Source organism: Symphodus melops (assembly GCF_947650265.1).
Source record: "Symphodus melops genome assembly, chromosome: 9".
NCBI classification, from domain to species: domain Eukaryota; kingdom Metazoa; phylum Chordata; class Actinopteri; order Labriformes; family Labridae; genus Symphodus; species Symphodus melops.
The window spans coordinates 2,648,310-2,668,721 of record NC_136699.1 but is presented as its reverse complement, the minus strand read 5'-3'; the positions used below and the strand labels follow the sequence as shown (position 1 = coordinate 2,668,721).

General features: G+C 42.2%; 1 protein-coding gene across 2 annotated transcripts in view; it reads right to left on the bottom strand.

The window, feature by feature from the left end:
- The window catches only part of ldb2a (LIM domain binding 2a), a 99,634-nt gene extending 79,927 nt beyond the window's left edge, over positions 1 to 19,707 (bottom strand). For both annotated transcript variants that reach the window (XM_079352321.1, XM_079352322.1), the window contains exons 1-2: positions 19,556 to 19,707; positions 5,865 to 6,164 (exon numbers count right to left, since the gene is read on the bottom strand). In XM_079352321.1, coding sequence (XP_079208447.1) covers positions 5,865 to 5,996 — 132 coding nt within the window. In that variant the 5' untranslated portion in view covers positions 5,997 to 6,164; positions 19,556 to 19,707. The remainder of the gene's footprint in view (positions 1 to 5,864; positions 6,165 to 19,555) is intronic.
- Positions 19,708 to 20,412: the final 705 nt, after the last annotated feature.

Here is a 20,412-nt window from a genome sequence, read left to right as displayed (position 1 = left end):
TAAAGCACCTTCCATTGCAGATAAAGTCAATGTGCATCAAAACACAAAATCACAGAGTACAAAAAAAAGGGTTTGCAAAAACATACATGCATAAAGCAGGATACAGGATGCATTCACACAGGTCAAAATGGCTGTTCACACGCTTTGGAGAACAGATAGGTTTTAAATTGTGTAAGTGTAAATGGTAGTGATGGACCTCAGGTCAGCAGGGAGTTTGTTCCATTGAGATTTGTGATGGTTAAGAGGAATATCTTTTGGTCTTGAAAATGTATGTTGTGTTTGTGGTGGTAAGAAGAAAATGTGTGTTTACTTTTTACTTTAACTGAGAAAGTAGGGAGGGATTATTACAGACTCTAAATTGACGTACTGTACATTATGTTTTGTGCTGTTATAACGAGTAATTTCCGTTTGTTTTTGTCCAGGATCTCTTTTTATTCACTTTTAATCTCAGGGTAACAAACTTAGGTTTTCCTGTTATCATGAATTCGTTTCTCAGGACGCATCTGAAATTAAGTCCATCTCACAGAAAAATTCAACAATCTTAATCGAGATATCTATGTCAATCAGTCGAGAAAAAGAAAAAGTTAATGCACATGATATCGCAAGAAAACAGAGTGTAATAAAATGCACAGACACATGTCCTCTCTGGGCTTCTGTAGATTAAATACAGAATCATTGTTAACGGCTGATCGCTGAGTTTTGTTGCAGATACCGATCTCTTTCTTCGATCTATCTTCAATCTTTACTGATTGTTTGATTCAGACATACTCACACATTTCTTGCTTTAATTCTTCTAAATGGTGTTATCAATTTGTGAAAAAGAGAGTCACATGGTTTGCTAATATCAGCAAAGTCGTCGACCAGACAATTCATCGGTCCTCTCTCAACCTCAAAGCAAAGCAAAGGTGTGTGTTTTACATTTTAAAAGTCATAAGAAACGCATTACAGACAACTCGTTCTAATGCACTGAACATCACTAAAATTGACTCTAAACTGCCCTTAATGGCTCGGGATCATCTGAGTGTGGTGAGGTTAATTTCTTTGGCTTTTAAAATGATTCAGCAGATCAGAGAGATGCTGCAAACACCATCCAGCAAAAGTTCAAGTGCGTGCATGCAACAACACAAACGGCAGAATGAAGTCAGACGAACGCGTCTCGGTCTATATCGAACAACTTCTTTCACTCCCCGAGGATTAAGTGCATAAAGCTTTTGCTGTATGTGTCACTTAAACTCTAACAGACTACAGCTTCCTGGCGGGGTGAAGTCTCCTGGAGTCCTTGAGTCCTGCGCCTGCCAGTGCGAGCGGCAGTCGCACCACCAGCCAAGCAAATTCAAAAGCACACTCATGAATAAGACAAATGGGAGGATTTCTAACGCAGGAGTGACTTTCCACACTTTTTCTAAAAGGTGGTGTCGCAGCAAGGCTTAGTCAGGAAACTGCTCAGAACGACGAGCGTGCAGAATCAGAGTGAGTCATTTTAATATGACGGCCTGCCAACGAGCCCCATGTTAAGTACGCTCGGAGCTATTCTTACCCTTAACAATGGCTGTCCTTTCACCATATTAAGCGTCTTTACGCGGGTGATAATTCTGACAAGGCTGCTATTTGCCAGCTTGAAATCGTTTTGACTGGATCAACAACATAAAGCAACAAACCCACTCAAACAAAACAGCTTTCAAGGGGCTCCTCGAGCCGAAATCCTGCAGAAGAAACTCCACATTATATGTCTTCTGTTTTGATTTAGACTACTCCTGCTGAGTCTTGAAGGACATCAACAACAGTAGCTGATCATAAAAACCTGCTGTTCTGTTTTTTTAGACGAGAAGACCCAGAGCTCTCTCATAAGCTTAACATAAGACCTTCTGTGCTGAAGATGGTTGACCATGTTTAATGTGAAATATTCTTCTTCTTTTTTTAAAGGATGTTGCTTTGGGTACCTTTTCATTTCCATGTCACTGACATCACTGAATTGGAGAGATGTTGGACCATATCTTAAACCCAGTCAAATGTGTGTGTAAGATGCACACAGAAGTGTATTTGGATTTGGATTATTTCTTTATTGGATTGTTCCAACACAGAGCATGAAACCGATGAGCTGCACAAAGAGTCCCTCGTTTGGCCTTTGGATCAACGAAGGTGTAGGAAAACATACTGCATACTTATTACTATATTTAGAAATGATTCATTCATGCACAACATATATATGTGGACTATTTCCTTATTTGGTGACATACTGTATCAATCCTTTATATTTGTGCTTTCATCAAATCTACAAAAACCAAGATGTGCAGGAGTGGGATCCAAAACAAAGAGGGCATACAGCTCATGTCACAAACAATTCAAAACAAAGGTAAACATTGTGATTTACTAAAAAAAAAAGGGAGTGAGTCAAACTGATACTTGCATGCAGCATCAGCTCACTGCCAGCCGTTTCTCTCAAACACAGACATATATGGATCTGCAACAGCTGCTCGCAGCGAAAACCATGATGAAATATTCAAGAAACTATCCAGCAGGACAATTCAGCTATTTTTCTTCTAATGAAATCCAGATTTTTCTTATTTTTTTTCTGCTGCAAGGAAACATCCCAAAACTTCCTGTTTTGTAACATCGGCTTGACCCGGCGCTCATCGCTGACACGGTCTCTCTTTTCTTTTCTTTTTTAATTTGTGCTGAATTTGAAAGAGGGACTGAGCAGCAGCAGCAGCAGCAGCAGCAGCAGCAGCAGCTCGGTGTTAAAAAAAAAAAAAAGAAGAGCAGCAGAATAACTCTTCAGGCTGGCATCATCATTAAGGGACCATGCGGCTCACCTCGATGTACAGGAAGTAAACAACTCTCATGAAGCATGTTCATGATGAGTTTATCTCAGTAAAGAAAGATCGCCGTCACAATCCGTTTCTGTATTTCACTCAAATATTTTTCACATTTGTGCTAATTGATGGCTTCAGTTTTGCATTCATGAGGATAATTACGATATAATTTGGTTAAAACTCCTGAGCCGGGCTGTATGCCACATCTGGATACAAACAAATTGCCTTTATTTTCCAGCATCGATATACTCCTCCTTCCTCATTATATATAGCACCTGCATTTCACTCAAACAATAACCACATCGTTAAAGGGAGAACGTATTATATACTGGTGCCAGTGAAGAAAGAAGGACGAGGACGAAGAAAAAAAGTAATTATATTATTATGTAATTATATCATTTAGTCAGTGGAGATGCAGGTAATGGTTTAAACGTGTTTTTGGGCTCACATCATGACATATTATTATGTGCTGTTTGAACTGTACTGCACATGCACCGGTCCTGCTATCTCTGCGTGCGCGCGTGCATGTGTGTGTGTGTGTGTGTGTGTCTCTGTGTGTGTATGTGTATGCTCTGTGATTGCACTCGGTGTCTGGGTATGTGTGGAGCGGGAGTTGAGGTCTGCTGGGGTTTGGACCACTCCGTATGAATAATGCATCAGACCGGGCCGTTGCATCTCAGCAACATTGCCTTGGTCGGCTTAAAGTTGCAAGTTCCTCTTTAGAAAAGTCAGCAGCAGCAGCATTCTGCAAGATGCTGCAGGAACCCAGCAGGCCAGAGTCTCCCTCCCCCCCCCACCCCGAAAAAAAACAAACAAAAAAAGATTTATAAAATGACTGCTAAAATTAGACTTTAAGAGAAATGTATCCGAAAACATTTTAATTTCTGTCTCAGCTTCGAAACAGACTTCAGCCTTAGAGCTTTAAACAGCAACCATAGAGACACATTATCTTTAAAAATCTTATAATAGGACAAGGAACTATTTAATCCATGAGCCATTTATAGGGAAATTAAAAAAAAAAAAAGAATTTAAAAAAACTGTTAAAGCAAGATTTTGTGTGAAAATGGCAGAATTTACTGATTCAGGCTTTCAAATGTCAATATTTCCTGTTTTTTATTCCTTTGTTTAAGGGATACAGTCTGTGTTTTGTTTTGGGGGTGTCTCACATTGTTCAGGGGTCAAGGGGCTAGAGGACCTGTTAGACCCATATGCTTTTAATTGCACTGTACAGAAGGTTTATTTATATGGCACATTTTAGGAAGAAATACAAAAAAGTCAGATATGTATTCATGGTTCCTCAAATTTCAATCCCAATCATGGGCCTTCAGGCTTAAACAACAGAAGCTTATCTGAAGTAAAAGTGAAAGAATTCTCAGGTTCAAGCTTCCTAGATGCAAAGAGCTTCATGATTTCTTCTTCCTGTGTTTCATTTTATCAATAATGTCTCTCTGTTTGAGGACGTCAGACACGTTTAACACTTCGTGGGTTCTGGCAATTTGTGTTGGCTGTTTCTACAATAACCTGACTATTCATAAAATCATAGATTTATTCAAACAAAACTAATAAAAACTCAGGTTTTATTTTATGATTGAGTTTCCAGTCTTAGAGCTTCAAATGTCAACATCACGCAACATTATTTAAAATAGAGATTGATATCTGCAGCTCAACCTGAAATGGATCTTTACCATCAATAGAGAACTACTTTTATATTATATTATGAATCTTTTTGTTCACAGGCTCCTGAGTGGGGAGCATTTTCTAAACATCTGGTTTGGGGAAGTCGGACATATTTGAAAGGTTAAAAGGTTAGAAGTTGTGATGGCACTGACATTATACCGACTAAAATAAATGAATTCAACAACAACCAATGTGCAGCAATGATGAAAACAAATACACTGCAACTGCAAAATGATATGTTCAAACAGTGAAGAGTTTAGCTGCTAGATTTGCTTTTTTTTGGTTCATTCTGCTGCTTTCTTTAAGCCACAGATATCTTGTGAAGAGGGTCTGACATGCTGAATGAACTTTTTATCTGCAGAGTTACACATTAGTGATCACAGAACAGATGCTGAGGACAGATGCTGGCTGGGTAATTCACAGTGGGATCACCAAAGGTTTAGCCTGAATGACACAGTATTCCACACACTCACTTGAAGCGCCAGGAAAAAAAAACCCCCAAAAAAACACACAGACATGAAATGAACTCGTCCTCAATTATGTTTTGACCATCTTCACTTTGTTAGGACGGAAACTTCCGCTACTGGACGCCCTGATGAATCATGGATTTATTTGCTGCTTTGACAGTCACTCCACAAACACTTCAGTGGACAGACTCTCTGCAGCTACTATTCCCATGTTGCACTTGCTTTGCTTCAGCCTGAACTGGCCTGAACACACAATGCAAATACATACAAAAAGCAGGAGATATGTAAATGAAATGCAAACGAGTTAAATGCAGGTGAAAAGGTCAGTCCTTGCAGCATGGTCAGACTTGAATAATCCACCTATAACTTCTTTGATGCATTATTCCCTCCAGTTCCAGACTCTGTGACGATTGATTGAATGAAACTTCAATCTTATTCTGATCTAATGAAGAGTCAAACAATTACTTTTACGTGCAGTTTCACGTGATTCTCAGATTATGATCAAATAGTGATGCTTCCCTCCACTCATAAAAGACTCATAATTGACACTTAAAACTCGCCTTTTTAACTGTAGCTGCCCACGTGAAAGTACTGTCTCTACAGTTTGACCTTTTTTTTCCTCCAGTTAGAGATCAACTCAACACTCGTGACACACACAGATCACTTCACAGGATAATATTTCTTGCAGCTCCGGACCCTGTTTACTTTCAGCTCAGGAATGTTTGGCACTTTGGCATCTCGTCCGCATCTCCTGATTGACTGACAACTGGATCCCCCCTCTGTTTCTTTCCATGTTCCTCATTCCTTCCATCCCTCCTCCCCGTACCGGACCTCCACAGCCCGTTATATACCCTCCCGCCGGTACCGCAGCCGTGAACGGGACCGCGCGGCTGCTCGCGACTCTCACCTCTGTGCGCGTCTGCAGCCGCTTGTTCATCTCGTAGATCCGATACTCGGGCTGGACCATGTAGGGCGAGTGTCTCCTGTAGAAGGGTCCGAAAGGAGACGAGTAGAACGGGTCGTGGGTCGGGTTGGACATGGTGGCTCCTGAAGAGGCGCGCGGCGCGATTTCAACATCCAACGGGCACAGCGGCGCACATGGGAGCGCGATGCTCTCCTAAGACCCCCAGTGGGAAGCAGCCGCTGCCGAGGCTGAGCTGCACTCTGCAAGTTGGCCTGCCTAGTTCTCTGCTATAGCGTGGAGCTGCTGAAGGAGGAGGAGGAGGAGGAGGAGGAGGAGGAAGAAGAGGGGGAGGGAGGGAGGAGAGGAAAGGAGGGGGGAGGAACAGTAGAGGGAGGGAGGAAGGGGAGAGAAGGGGGGCAGATTTGCAGGGGGAGGAGGGAAGTCGTTTCCTGTTCCCTCAAGACCTACACTCAGTGTTGCACTCTTGTAAAGTTCAAGTAAGACCTCGGTGTGCATGTGTGTTTGTGTTAGTTTGTGTTTCTGTGAGTGTTTACTAAAGTCACACATTGAATTTGGTTTTTAAGTCTCAGTGTTGATTTGCTGTATATTGTCTGTTCTAAAATCTATCTATTCTCGTTATAGGTTTTAAAGATAAAAAAAGCAACTTAATTCTTGCTTTTAAACATAAACCTGATCAGCAAAAAAATGCCCATACTTAATAAAAAGAAGACCTTGCCTGTGACATAGCAGTACAATTTGATATTTCAGAAAATGTGTCGCAATATTGATTACAATACTGCTTGTCACCCTTTTTTGTGCCCATATAAGCAGATATCGTAAATGCGCTCCTGGAGATTTTAAGAGCATTTCAGTTCAGCCCGCCCCTGAGAACCTGCGTCGCTTGTTCACACGGCGAAGGAATGAAAGTCTTCTTACGTTATATCAAAGCTTCCTTTAATTGGACGTATCACAGAATCAACGAAAGAGTGAATTTTCCCTGAATATTCCCTGCTTTTTGTCACCCTGAGTTCATGCAGAAATTATATTTTGAAACTTGCAGGAAGAAGTGCAGCTAACGTCTGGGTCAACACACTGTTTAGAGCTGAATACAGAGGCACAGTCAAGCCTACAGGTCAAATACCATGATGAGTGTTGTGACTATGAAGAGCTGTACGTGTTCTTGTTGCAATATGACTACCAGTTCAGTGCTTTCAAGAAGCTTCTTTTCGAGAAAGGAAAGACCTTCATGTTTCACGTCTGACATTAAAGATAAAATGCTGACTGACCTGAGTGCAGTTAAATATTCCCAGCTTGAGAAGTGTTGTCTGTAAAAGTTAAATGCATAAAGATTCAGTGATTAGAGATCCAGGCTGACGAGGGTGGCTGAGGCCGTGACACAGTCAGTTTTATTCTGCAGCATGCTTTTCTATTATTTTATTGATTGTGTTGTCTGCGGTCAATGCTGCTAATGACACAATCTCAGTACCTGGTTAGCTATGCACCAAGTGTCATAATTTGTGATTAAAGGAAGTCAGGGGGAATACTCTGCTTTATTTCTTTAATCCACAACATTATGTTTGACGAAGCAAAACCTGCAGGTCAGATTTTTATTACAATGCAGGATCAACCACACGTGCTTCGAAGCTCACAAGTGCACAAGTAAACAATTCTGATTTTGCACTAGTTTAGTTTAAGGACAGGACATTCGATCTTTACATGTTGCCAGTTCAAGCCGGAGTATTTACGCCTCCCTGTGACATCTGGGATGTGTAACACAGAGTTGGAATGGTGGAGGAAGTCGCTCCGCTCCTTAATTCCTTATCAGAAGGAGTGACATACTAACTAAGCAGGCGTTGCATCGGCACTGTGTTTCGGAGCCTCTCGTCTGTAATGTGTGAATGCAACGCGAAACCAACAAATTGATGCTTAACAAAGATGTAAAGTTTTGAAGTGAACTGTTTTCTGGTGATGTTGTGGGTACCTGCCTTAAAGGGCAGTTAAGCACAAATACACAAAGTAAATGTGAGAAATTCAACACAGTTCGACCATTATATATGCATGTCTTATTATTAACGATTGTTGATTTTTCTTATGTCCAAAACAGCAATGCGCCCTGAGGTTAGGCCCCTATTACGCCCGTCATGCTGACCTGAGTGCAACATGTTTTTTTATCCTCTCACCTCCAAGTGCCCATTAAATCCAGAACAAAACGTAATCATATGTTCAAATCATAATTTGAGTTGATTTAGTTTTTTTGAGTTTGTATTTGGAATATGCCCCATAAATAACCTGCACCTCTGAGGTCATTGCATCCACCATGTTGTAAATCCTGTCTCAGTCTAACTTCCAGTCAACCTAACGACAGGCTGTGAGTGTGGAGCTGAGGCGGCGTTTTAAGCCTCTTGATGAACTGTTACATCACGCCCACCTGTCAATCAGGTCAGCTCCACGCCAAACCATGAAGAACACGTATCGTTCATAAAATCAAAACGGAGCATTTTAAAAAAATGACCACGTGCAGTTTGTGCTCGTGATGATCACTAATCAGACATATTTCGTTTTTTGCACGAGGCTGTAAACATGCTTGTTTATGCTGTAAAAAAATGTTGTTTTTTTTTTCGTGGTGTGTGTGACTTCCTGTGTTCCTGCAGCCAGCTTCAAGCAGACACTCGACAGACTGCAGGATTTTACACTTCTGCATTTGCTTCATTTTTCAACAACATAGGCTGTTATACTTGCATCCTTCAAATTGGATCAGATGGATGCTTACTATTTTGGATTTTTTTTTTTTTTTTTTGTACTTCCTACATTTCCCAGAATGCACCTCAGCTAGTCGTTATGGCCTACAGTTTTAGTGTGGCTGAAGCTGATTATTGAACCTAATAATAATCAGATCAATACCTCTCTCAGATTGTCCCAGATTAACTTGAGCATGTTCTGAAAACGATTTAGATCCAAGAGGAGAAAACGTTTTTTTAAATCAGATATAAGTGGTTACTATTCTCTTTCTTGGACACACGAGAGCAGTCCAGTACAGATGTAACACATTTATTTCAACAATTTTACCCTGAGTTTCATGCAACACACATCAATAACACGATTTACTGTGACAGTATGTGTCACTAACATGTTGAATTTGCAAACCCGACACAGCAGGGTGCGTTGAGAATCTTTTTTTCAGGCACACCGATTAAGATTTCCTCCATGTTCTCTCAGTGACAGATTAGGCCGGGGCTGCAAAGTAGCCACAAGAATCTAAAAATAAACAGACACTCAGAGCAGCCGAAACGTTGCAACTGAATCTCACATTAACTGCCCGCTCTGGGAATTAATGAACAGCATTTATGAAGTCTGACTTTTAATCCAAAATGGCTGAATGGGGAGAGGCAGTCTGAATCGAGTGAGATAAAAGTTGTAATCCAAATGCCTCAGGCATCCAGTCGGGTAATTAAAAAAAAAGTTTGAAAAATCTATTAATAAACCTTTAATTAAAAACTACATTTTTAATATCTCAAGACCTTTTCAATTGACATTTCTAACAGGATTTGGTTGCTCGCCTAAAGCGCTTACCACTCGAGTGTGGCTGCTACACAGTACACTGAAGAGAACAGCTCATTTAACAGAATCTTATATGAACTTGTATTGTGGGCATGACCGTAAACACAACCTGTGTGTGAGGTAGAGCGCTGCATGGGTTATGTGATGAACAGCAGAGAACTGGACTGACTGATTTGGAGGTTTCCCTTTTCTCAGCTCACAGCGGCTCGTCTCCCAGAGGTGCAGCACTCACACAAACACACAGAAACAAAGTACATTAACACACAGTTACAATCCTTCTCCTGCAGCAACAGCATGCTAAAACATACATTTACATGCAAAAGACTGCGTAGGCATACATGCACGTTTGCACACACACTATCATTCATCATCAGCATCGTATTTGTGTGCAGCGACGTTTTTCTGCTTTTTCCCCAAAATAAACTCGAGTCATGTAAACATGACAGTTTGACTGCTTCATACGTCATCAAACCTATTTTTCTATTAAAGAGAGATTTTAAGAAAAAAAGATTTATTACAGGATGTAACATAGAGTGGATGGTGAGCATCTTCACATGTGAGTGTGCAGTTCTGTCTTCATTTTCTCCTTCATGAAATCCAAGATGAAGATCTCCACCCCAACCTTCTTCTGCAATTATTGTACTGCACTGTAAAAAAATAAAAACTGAAGAGATACATCGACAGTGAACTCTAACGGGATTCAAAAACTGTAGTCCTACACCCTCCAATCATATGAAGTCTCCCCCTAAACAACCCCCCCCCCATGTTTAAAATATGTCTGCTGCTGCTGAAACGTCCCTGAGCCAAAACCTGTGAATTTGACTCTCCTACCGTCTCAACCGCACAAAATCAAGAAAGGAAACTAAACTATCAAATGTCGAGTATGTTTGACGTATCAAATAATTTAGTTTTTGTTTTTACATCAAGTCCCATAAAAAAAGAGGATTTTATGTCTTCAATTTAATAAAGTTATAACATATGGCATCCCATCTTTTAGGAGTCAGAGGTACAGACGCCGGGAAACAAGATTCACTCAGCACATGTTTGAATGTATTAATTTAAGCTTCTCTGATCGAGCCATCATTGATCGTTTTATCACTTTGTAAATACGATTAAGTCAGATGTAGAATTCTTACATTAAGCTAAATGTGTTTGTCTTCTAACTTCCTGCACTAACAAGTTCAATGTGTCAGAGCGATGTGAGCTTTTAATTCTGCTTCCTCTGGTTAAGAAATGCACGACTGTAAAAACATGTATAGCTGTAATTATGTTTAATATTTGAGGCGCTGCTCGTCAACAGGCAAGGCAACTACTCGGGGCCCCTAGGCGGCCCCTGAGGGCTCATGATTTTTCGTTTGTGTTGCCCTGCATTGTTGCTGTGAAAACCAGATTGTCAATGAAATTCAACGAGCTAAAAATGTGGAGGAATTATCCGTCTGTCAGAGAGAGAACACTGGGAGGACAATGGCAGACATGATGTTGACAAATGCTGGTCGGAGGGCCCCCCTATTGGTTTTCACTTAAAGGGTCCCAATAGACTCTAGAGTCTTCACTGTTTAATATAAAAATACGTCATGTGACGCTGTTAAGATTTCTGCTGAGGCAATTGATCAAGTTTTACACGTAACAAACTGATGAGATTAGTTTTAACTTTGAGGTGGGAGTTGTGATTTATTCTCATCACACCATTTGAGGGGTTTGTTTTTCTTGTGCGGAGGGTTTGGTAAACTGGAAAGCACAGCTAGTTTGAGGAACTCTTTTATTTCGCAGCTTTTAATTAGTTTAACTTTGGTCCGTGCTCTCTTTGTAGGAGGAGTCCTTGTTTCAGATAATAAAAAAAACCTTCATAATTCATGACTTTACTTTCCTCTGCTTCGTCAAACATACTTTGATGTATTTTGCGTTTTATTCAAAGCGAGCTCTTTTTACCTTCAGGAACAACAAAGATGAATTGAATCAAACTGAATGGGAAACCAAATGTACCTTGAAAGCTGCTGTATCCGGCGTGTGTTACAGCTGAATGTTTCAAACCTCGACCATTTTTTGCTAAATGCTGGAAAAAAAATCCATCAAGGATGAAGGAGAGGTGCTTTTAGTTGTTAAAGAGCAAGGTGAGGGAGACGAAACACTTGTGGATGAGAATGGAAATGGGTCAGGACACATATAGACACTCTGCTTCTGCTGGGCTCCCTCATGGTGTTACTATGGTAACGTATCCTATCTCCCTACCTACCTACCTATCTATCTACCTACCTGCCTTTAGCGCTAAGACGACACGCTCGCAGCTGTGCTACAGGTTTTGCACCTGAACGCACCGGTGCTGCTCCTGTTCTGCAGGACCCTGAACACGTCTCAGACGATATTTCACAAGAGAGAGATGCTGTATAAAGTTGTGGCTGTGTTTCATGGAATCAGTTGTCTTTTTCTTGTTTTTTTGTCAAGTGAGACCAACATGTAAAATGTTTGATTGTAAAAAAGTGTGATTGTGATATCAATATGAAGGGATTTGCTGGTGATTGAGATGCAACAATGAGACGGAGGAAGATGCTAAAAATAGAGCAGAATTCACAGAGCAACACGAGAGAAAGACAAATAATCCACTGTAGTTGTTTCTTTGCAGCTAAGTCGAACTAAGTAAAAGATTCCTACTTCCTGAATAAAAAAAAAAATAACTCAACTGTAAACACCAATAAGTGTGTCCCCCTATTTTGTGCTCACAATTGTTTTCCAAATATGGATGAAATATACCCCGGATGCCGGAGCAGCAACTTCTATGGTGGAATCTCATTAGCATCGTAATAGCTTCCAGGCTCATTTGCATTTTGCCGTGAGTGATTTTTTTTCCCCCTCTCTCTCTCTCTCTCTCGCTCTCCCTTTCCTCTTCACTGCTGGATGGAATAATAATTTAAAAAGAAAAAAGAAGTCAAACTTTGAAGCACCATATTTTATTTCATTATTTAAGTTAAACAAATTGTAATTGAAAAGCACTTTTCAATTATGCTGTTTCCTCATACCAGTGACAAATGAGTCTTACAGTCCTGTCGAGCAATTACGGGAAGACACACAAAACTACAAACTAATATTTGCGCTCAGGGATAACGAATTAGTGTAAATAGATTAATGCAGGAAGTGGAGGCTTTTAGTTCTATTGCAGAAATTGTCTATTTGCACAAAGGTGGGGTTTAAAATCATATTTGCAGCAATGTGCTGAACTCTGCTGGTGGAGTGACATGACAAGAAGACGATATGAAGCGTGCAGCCACCAAATACAGACAAAGATTTCAAGAAAAAGTGATGTATGAAAGATAAATACATATTTTCAAGTAGCATTAAACTAATTCACCGTCCATCTTTTGAAGCCTGCAGCAGCTTTAACAAGGTGCGAATGCATCCTTGTGTCCAACACAAGGATACAGACGCACACTCTTCTTTTCTTATGCTGGATTTTTGCAGCTCAGCAAGGAAAGAGTTAATATTTTCAACCAGTTCTGCCTCTAACACACACACACGCACACACACACACGCACACACACACACACATGCACATGCACAGAAGAAAGCACGCACACACTCTCATATCCCCACAACCCATCACCCCTGATCACACTCAGACTCGTGCACACACACACACACACACTTGCACACACAAACCCATAATTCCCAACACCACCACCTCCCCCCTCCTCACCCACCACCGCCTCCTCCTCCTGCCTCCCTGGGCTCCCCCTCCTCCTCCCCTTCCTCCATTCTCCATCTCTGCCCCCCTCCTCTCCCCTCCCCTCCTTCCTCCACCACCACCACCACCACCACCGCCACCGCCCCCCCTCAGGTCAGTTAATAAGCGAGCCTGAGCCTGTGCCTCAGCTCGGCTGTCTGGAGGACATGCAGAGCAGTGTCTCCTGGGAATTGGCTCATGCAGAATGCTGCTCCACCGAGAGAATGGAATTTTACCCTCGCTAGGGCTCCCAGCCGCACCGCGCAGCAGGAAACCTGACAGACAGACACACGCACGCACACAGACAGGAGCATGCACGCCAACACGTGCTGCAAATAAGCACACAGACATCCTCACACACACAAACACACACACACATGCATGTAAACACAGAGGTCCCAGGAGTGTGTTTTCATGAGACGTCCCTCCGTGCACAATCCCTTTAAGTAAAGTGACCACTACCTAAGAAAAACACTTATTTTTACCCTGAATCATCAAGAAGCCATCATTAACTTAATGGCAACACAGTCTTCAGGGACATGCAGGGATAGTGTGTGTACCACAAAAGCCTCTAATGTAAACACACACACACACACGGTTACACAGACGCAGGGACATCAGTGGGTACAATGCCGCTAATGAGTTGCCCCGTAGATTCAGAAACAGTGTCTTTTTCCACACTTCTATCTCAACTTCAAGTGTTGAGAAAGTCAGCCCCCTCTCTCCCTCCCTCCCTCCCTCCCTCCTCACCCTCCTCACCCTCCTCCTCTCGACTCCTTCCTCCTCAAACCCACAGCTCCATCTATCGGCGTCGCTGCGCCAAATGTTCGAGTCTGCAGGCTGTGGAGAGCAAACGTCGAACCAGTGGAAAGGATTCAGTCAGATGCTGTAATCACCAATCCGGCAAGACGGAAACTGTTTCATGTTTATGTAAATCAAAAAGAGCGGCTGCAAACAAGTTCAGCTGTAAACGAGACGAATGGTTGAAAACATGTTTGCAGAAGGAGGAGAAGAAGAAGTGGAGACATAATGACACAGAAGCAAAGGGGAAATAAATGCCTCCTCGCATTGACATTTAACCCTTCATTTGGTTTGCTAAATGTTTTTTTTTCTGGTTTTCAGAAAGTCTCTAAATGTGACCCTTATGGTTTTAGAAGAGCGTGTAGTTTCAGGACAAAATGACAAGAGGTCTGATGAATCATGTAGCCCGGCAATGTTGAGTATGATTCATGCCTCCAACAGGGCTGTGTTTACTCAGGAAAAACACAATGCTCTCTGCATTGAGCCTGCACATACAGCACGCAGGAAAGAAAGGAAAACATGTTATTATGGCTTCTTTTTTTGAAAGTTAAACATAATTATCATCGATGTGGAAGGTTCAGTATGAGCTACATGTTTTTTTGTGCATTTTTTAAGTTGTTTCTTTTGGCCTTTCAGCCTTTATTTATTAGATAAGACAGCCAAAGAAAGACAGGAATTGCTCGGAGGGCAAAAGGGGGCGATTATATTCAGCAAAGGACCGAGGTCAGATTTGAACCCACAGTCTACAGCCTCGGTACATGAGGTGCACAACATCACCGCTAACCTTTTTAACCAGCTTAAAAAGAAAAGGAGTGAAATTCAGCAAGCAAAGTGTAAGTTTCTCCAAGACAAAAAGATCTATTTTTAAGAAACAACACGTAAATATGTTCGGCTGCATCGGCAGCTACGTATTTGAAGCCATTACAAGCTCTTCAGGCCACTTGCTGACTTGCTGAGATTTGAGTTTTTGCAGGTGTTTCTGGTTTGTTAGCTGTGTAATTCACGGAATACGATCCAATCCCATTTTCTGTAGCATATAAACAGAGTCTGGACGGGGTCTCGAGCTGGTTCCTAACACCGTCATGTGTCGATTTCTGCCACTGCTCCAATGAGATTAGCAGCCACACAGATTGTAAACCTGGGTGTTGCTGCGGGATTGTATTGTCCACAGACAAGCTCCCCTTCTTGTTTCCTCATCGTCCAATGTTTGACTGTTGGAGAGCTTGGCTTGTACGCCATCTTTAAAAATGAGGCAATTATAAGCAGCGCACAGTCTGGATTGGAGTTGATCACAAACCAGACAATTCTTACTTTTTCTACATCCCGTTTTTGACTCGACAAGGCCACAAAATAATATTCATGGAGCAGCAGATAGGAGTTGCAATGTGAAAACAGAAACCTTAATTGTAAATGAGATTTTTTTTTTTTCCCCCCACAACTAAATGTTATTTGCCATCGCCCAATGCACCATGACAGAGGTGGAAAAAATTGTGGAAATGGTGGTGGAGAAATGTCGACAGGGACACACATACATGCACACACACACACACACACACACGCATGCAACCACAACCTTCAATAAGCGCCTCTCTATGAAACGTTGGAGCCAAGGCAGCATTTACACCATGGAAACCTTTCAAATAATAACAGCGACACTTTACATGGGAAATATCCCCTCTATTTTTTTGCATTGTAAATATTTTCCACCTGCAGCATTTGTCTAGGTATAGCACACAGAGTTTATCACTATAATTATTTGTTCTCCTCTCTGGTGAAACAGCCCTGCCTGCCTGTCTCAGCTCTGGCTGTTTGTAGTGCAGCAAGCCGAGGCAGCAGCGCTCTCTTTGGGATTTAGCCTTTCAAAAGTCCTCGTCAGATTTGCAGCGCAGACGTACTTCTGCTGCCTGCCGCCCCCACAACTCTGCCCCCCTCCACCGCCGCCACATCTCCCCATCCCTCTAACCACCACCATCAAACCTCCCCCCCCCCCCCCCGACAACCTCCTTCCTCTCTCCTCTCCTCTCGCAGCTCACTCGGCTACAGATGTTTTGGATATGTTTTCTAAGCGTGGAAACTGCTGCTACTGCCAACTAAAAAATGCCCCATGGTCGTCTCCTTAAGCCACTGGTGGTGCTGCGGCGGCCGAGGTGCAGGCGAACGGGTGGTGAAAGAGACGCGAGCGTACAAGGCGGCCAACATTCCTCAGACAGAGAGAGGTTGCACAGAGGTCAGGCCCAATGGATGCCAGCGTGCACATCGCAGGATCCAAATCACGCCAACATTCAAAGCACACCAAAACTCAGCAGAATCATTTTACGATAAAGTGAAAGAGAGATAGAATTTATCAGTGTTTCCATTTCCTCTGTTTGGACTCAGGGTTTCAGTGTTTGTGGGTTTTGCACCACTATGTGACAAACATTTGCTGAAGGGATTTCAGGTTCAGTTTGGGTTTTGGCTGGACCAGCCAGCTCATTAGCTCGCCCGCTCTGTGGCAGCAGCATTACAACTGAGCAGGTGCAAAAAAAAACTTTCTCCAGAAGAAGACAATTGACAGAACAGACCTCCCAGTGCTCCTGTCCTGCACAGCACATCTCAACGAGTGTTGATTGTTTGGTGACAATTATTCTGCGTGTTGATTATGCACCCATCGAGCCGACTGTTAGAAACTTACTAAATGTGTCAAATTAGCTCCTATTGGGATGGAATAACACAAACATTGGCAAACAGGTGGCTGTTAGCACTCACAACGTACAGTAGCTGTTTTCACAGGTATGTTTCAGCAATATCTGCAGCTGTATACAGTCAGCTGTTTAACTTTCTTTCCTGTTGTTTTCACTATTTTACCAGTTGTCTTATTTTCCCCTCAACTAAATCAATCACCACTGGGTTTCTGTCCAACTAAACAAATGAAAAATGGAGCGTTTGAGGACGGAGTCTGAACAAATGAAAACCTCAGATGTTGAACCTGAGAGGAGCTTTCAGCTGTTTACCTTTTAAAGAAAATATGATACGCTATGGGCTGTTTTGGTACAACACGTGGAAACGATACGTATTGTGCCCTTTGGGAAATTTGTCTTGGATCACTCAGCAACCTTCATGGGATGTAAGATGAAGCTGATGCAGCAGTGCAAAATCCTGCAGTTTGTTGAGCGTCCGCTGAGGAGGCGTGTGCACGCCTAATCAAAAGAAAAGTCAGTTTTTACAGCAGAACTAAACAGCCTGGTTAAAAATGTCAATTGGTCTAACTAGCTCTTGTGTCCATAAGCACATGGTGCTCTTTTTGATAACTCCTCGATTTAGATTTTATATAGTATACAAGCCATGCATTCGAGGCTATGCACGAAGGCGAGTATCTGACCTGATGGACAGGCGGGCTCGAGGTAACGTTTTCTTACAAAGGGTGAAAACCTCAGCTGCAGCTCAGACTGCTGTTAGGTTGACTGAAAGCTAAGTTAAGACAGCATTTCCAGCATGGCGACCGCCATCAATGGTACACCAAAGCCCCCTACAGGAACTGAAGGGTTTCCTCACTCAGGCTCAGGCCACTAATATTTAAAGTCTATGTCTTGGACTGAAGGTGCTGAACACATGAGCTGCCTCCACTGTACTTTTACGAAACAAAAATGACAAAAGCAAACAAAAGCACACACCAAGGGGAAATATAAACAACAAACAGCAGACTGCACATTACTCATATTGCACAAGATGATTAAGACCATAAAAGCTCGTGGTTTGAGAAGACAACGGTGTCACGTCAGAAAAGAAAAGGAATGTAGGAGATCAGTGAGAAGGACGAGAAATGTTTACAAAAAGATCCAATTATTACCCATCATTTTGACCAATAAAACCATGAATATTGGATTTTTTATTTTACTTTGTTGTGGGCACCCACTTTTTTTTTTAGAACAAAACATCAATTAATCACAACCCAGCTTGTTTAATTAAAGAAACATCTTAATTGTTCATGTCTTAATTAACTAAGATTCATACAGTAAACATCTATATCGATGCTATTTTGCTCAATAATCTTTTTACTCATCATATTTGGATAAATGAATGTGTCTTATATTTAAATGGATCAATACACAGCTGTGCCATACTGAGTTCATCAATAGTCATGCGTCTAATACGCTGGTTTATCTAAAGATGCTTGCACCAAATCTTCAGCCAACAGACGTTTTCTGTGGAGGACGAGGCTGATGGGAGACCAAACTTGATGTTCAGGAGAGAAAGAAAGAAAAATAGCTGGCTGTGCTGCTACCATCCCCCATCTCGTAGGCATGGCAGCAGCCTCGCACACATGCGCCTGCACACACGCACACACACGCACGCACGCTCATGGACACACAAATACAAAGCACACATACATAAATGCACTCACAAACACATACACACACACACCGGCTCATGGACACACATGCATACAAAGCACACATACATAAACACACTCACACACACACACACACACACACACACACACACACACACACACACACACACACACACACACACACACACACACACAGCGCATCTCTCTCTCTGCTACCTGATGTGAGGCAGAGAGAATATTCCAGAAACCAAACACAATGAATGTTCCTCTGCTGCTCATACAAAACAGAAAATCCTGCTGCCATGGTCCTAATTCAAATTAAGTCCATGCATGTATTTAAAGCTGCTCTATTTAGTCTCAAGGATCAATTCTAAATCATTGGAGAATAAAGGAATAGACTGAGGAGGTTGGAAAAAAGTTGATGGTATAGTTCCAGCGCTGAATAAATAAAGTGTTTTAAGAGGCAGACTGGTGGAGTGTTTGAAGGCAGGGTGCAGCCGTGGTGGTCTGTGGTGGTTCTGCTGCCCTCCCTGCTCCTCAGTAACACTCACAGAGCAGCTCAGGGTGGATTCATTCTGCACGCACGAGGTTTTTTTCAAAGACGATTTAAGCATTTCAGCTTTGGCTCTTTCTTTGCATTGTGCAGCTATAATGAAGGAAGTAAGGATATGTCTACTCTCTAATTTGGATTGAGGAGTGATGGAATCAGCTATTGGGACCTAGACTGCCTCTTTAAGATATACACTTTGTTTTACCTGCAGTCTTTAAAAAGATATCTGCATGCAATTGCCTCTAAAATTACGCTCCTAGATGTTGTTCTCAACGACAACTCTCAAATTGTTAAACGAAACTTAACAAAGGCAATGGACACAAAAGGAAGTTATAGCCACAAGCTATATGCATAGCATATGTTAGCTAAGGTTGCTGGACCGAGCCCACGGCGAGGAGAGGGGCCTTGCTTTATGGAGGTTGCATGCCCCCCCCCCCTTCATGCTTAGGTTACCTCCAGGTCCTACAGCTTCCTCCAACAGTCCCAAGACTCGTTAGGTTAATTGGCGTCTCTAAATTGTAGGTGTGAGTAAGAGTGACTGGTCTATTTTCCCTGATGATATTTGTCTCCGAGGTTTTACACTGCTTCTCACCCAATGACAAGCTGATATTGGCTCCAGCTGTCCCTCCCCCCCCGAGGCCCTGGCCTATGGCAAAACCAAAAAATCCACAGTTTTAAATACGCTTCCAGAAAAATCAGCTTCCAATGGATAAAAGTCAGATGACTTCCTCCTAAAATACCTTGATGTTCCTCGATGCTCAGTCTCTCAAGCGGAAGGTCGGGGGTTTGGGCCCTCGGTCCTCCAGCCTTAAGTCCGGTGGAGTCTCTGGGCAAGACAATTAACCTCACATTATTCCTGATGCTTTTTGTGTCAGTGCTCTTCCTGCTGTTTTGTATCTCTCCTCACTCAGGTTGTCTTCAAGCAGAAATGGGTGGAGCCCATTAATGTGATCTGATGCACCTGAGCAAGCTGGGCCTGAGGATTAAAGTTGGCTCTGTCTCTCACTCGGGGGTCAACACTTCACACATTCAACATTGCAATCACCACTGATTTACTGACTGCGCACTCTTTGATTCTTTGCATAGAGTTAAATAAATACTGGAAAGATTTGAATAACTTAAAAACTGTGTGGTCTCCCATACTTTGTTGTGACCTCCTGAGCCGGGTCGTGACAAATGGGGGCTCGTCTGACTTTTGAATTTGGATTTGGCTTGATACTTGGTAATTGTAAGTCTAATTAGTTTTGTACCAGGTTGGTGTGCAGTCTCTGACTTGTAACTGATACAATTTGTTGGGAGATTCACACGTTTTTCTTGTTTGAAGATTTAGTGAGTTGATTATTCTTGAAGGGCGCAGTATTTGATAGTTTCGACCACATCTTTATTCATTGATATCTCAAATTACAATGGTGTAACAAGGTTTGTTGAACAAGTTTGGTTTTGGTATTTTTTTGGGCACCCTGATCAGCAAGCCAGGGTCTATAAACCCATCTATTTCAGCCCTGCTCAGAACAGGCTGTTTCTGTGTCTGTAGCTTTAAATATGTAAATGAGCTGTGTCTGACCACGCCCCCTCTCTGGAAGGGCTCGGGGGTACT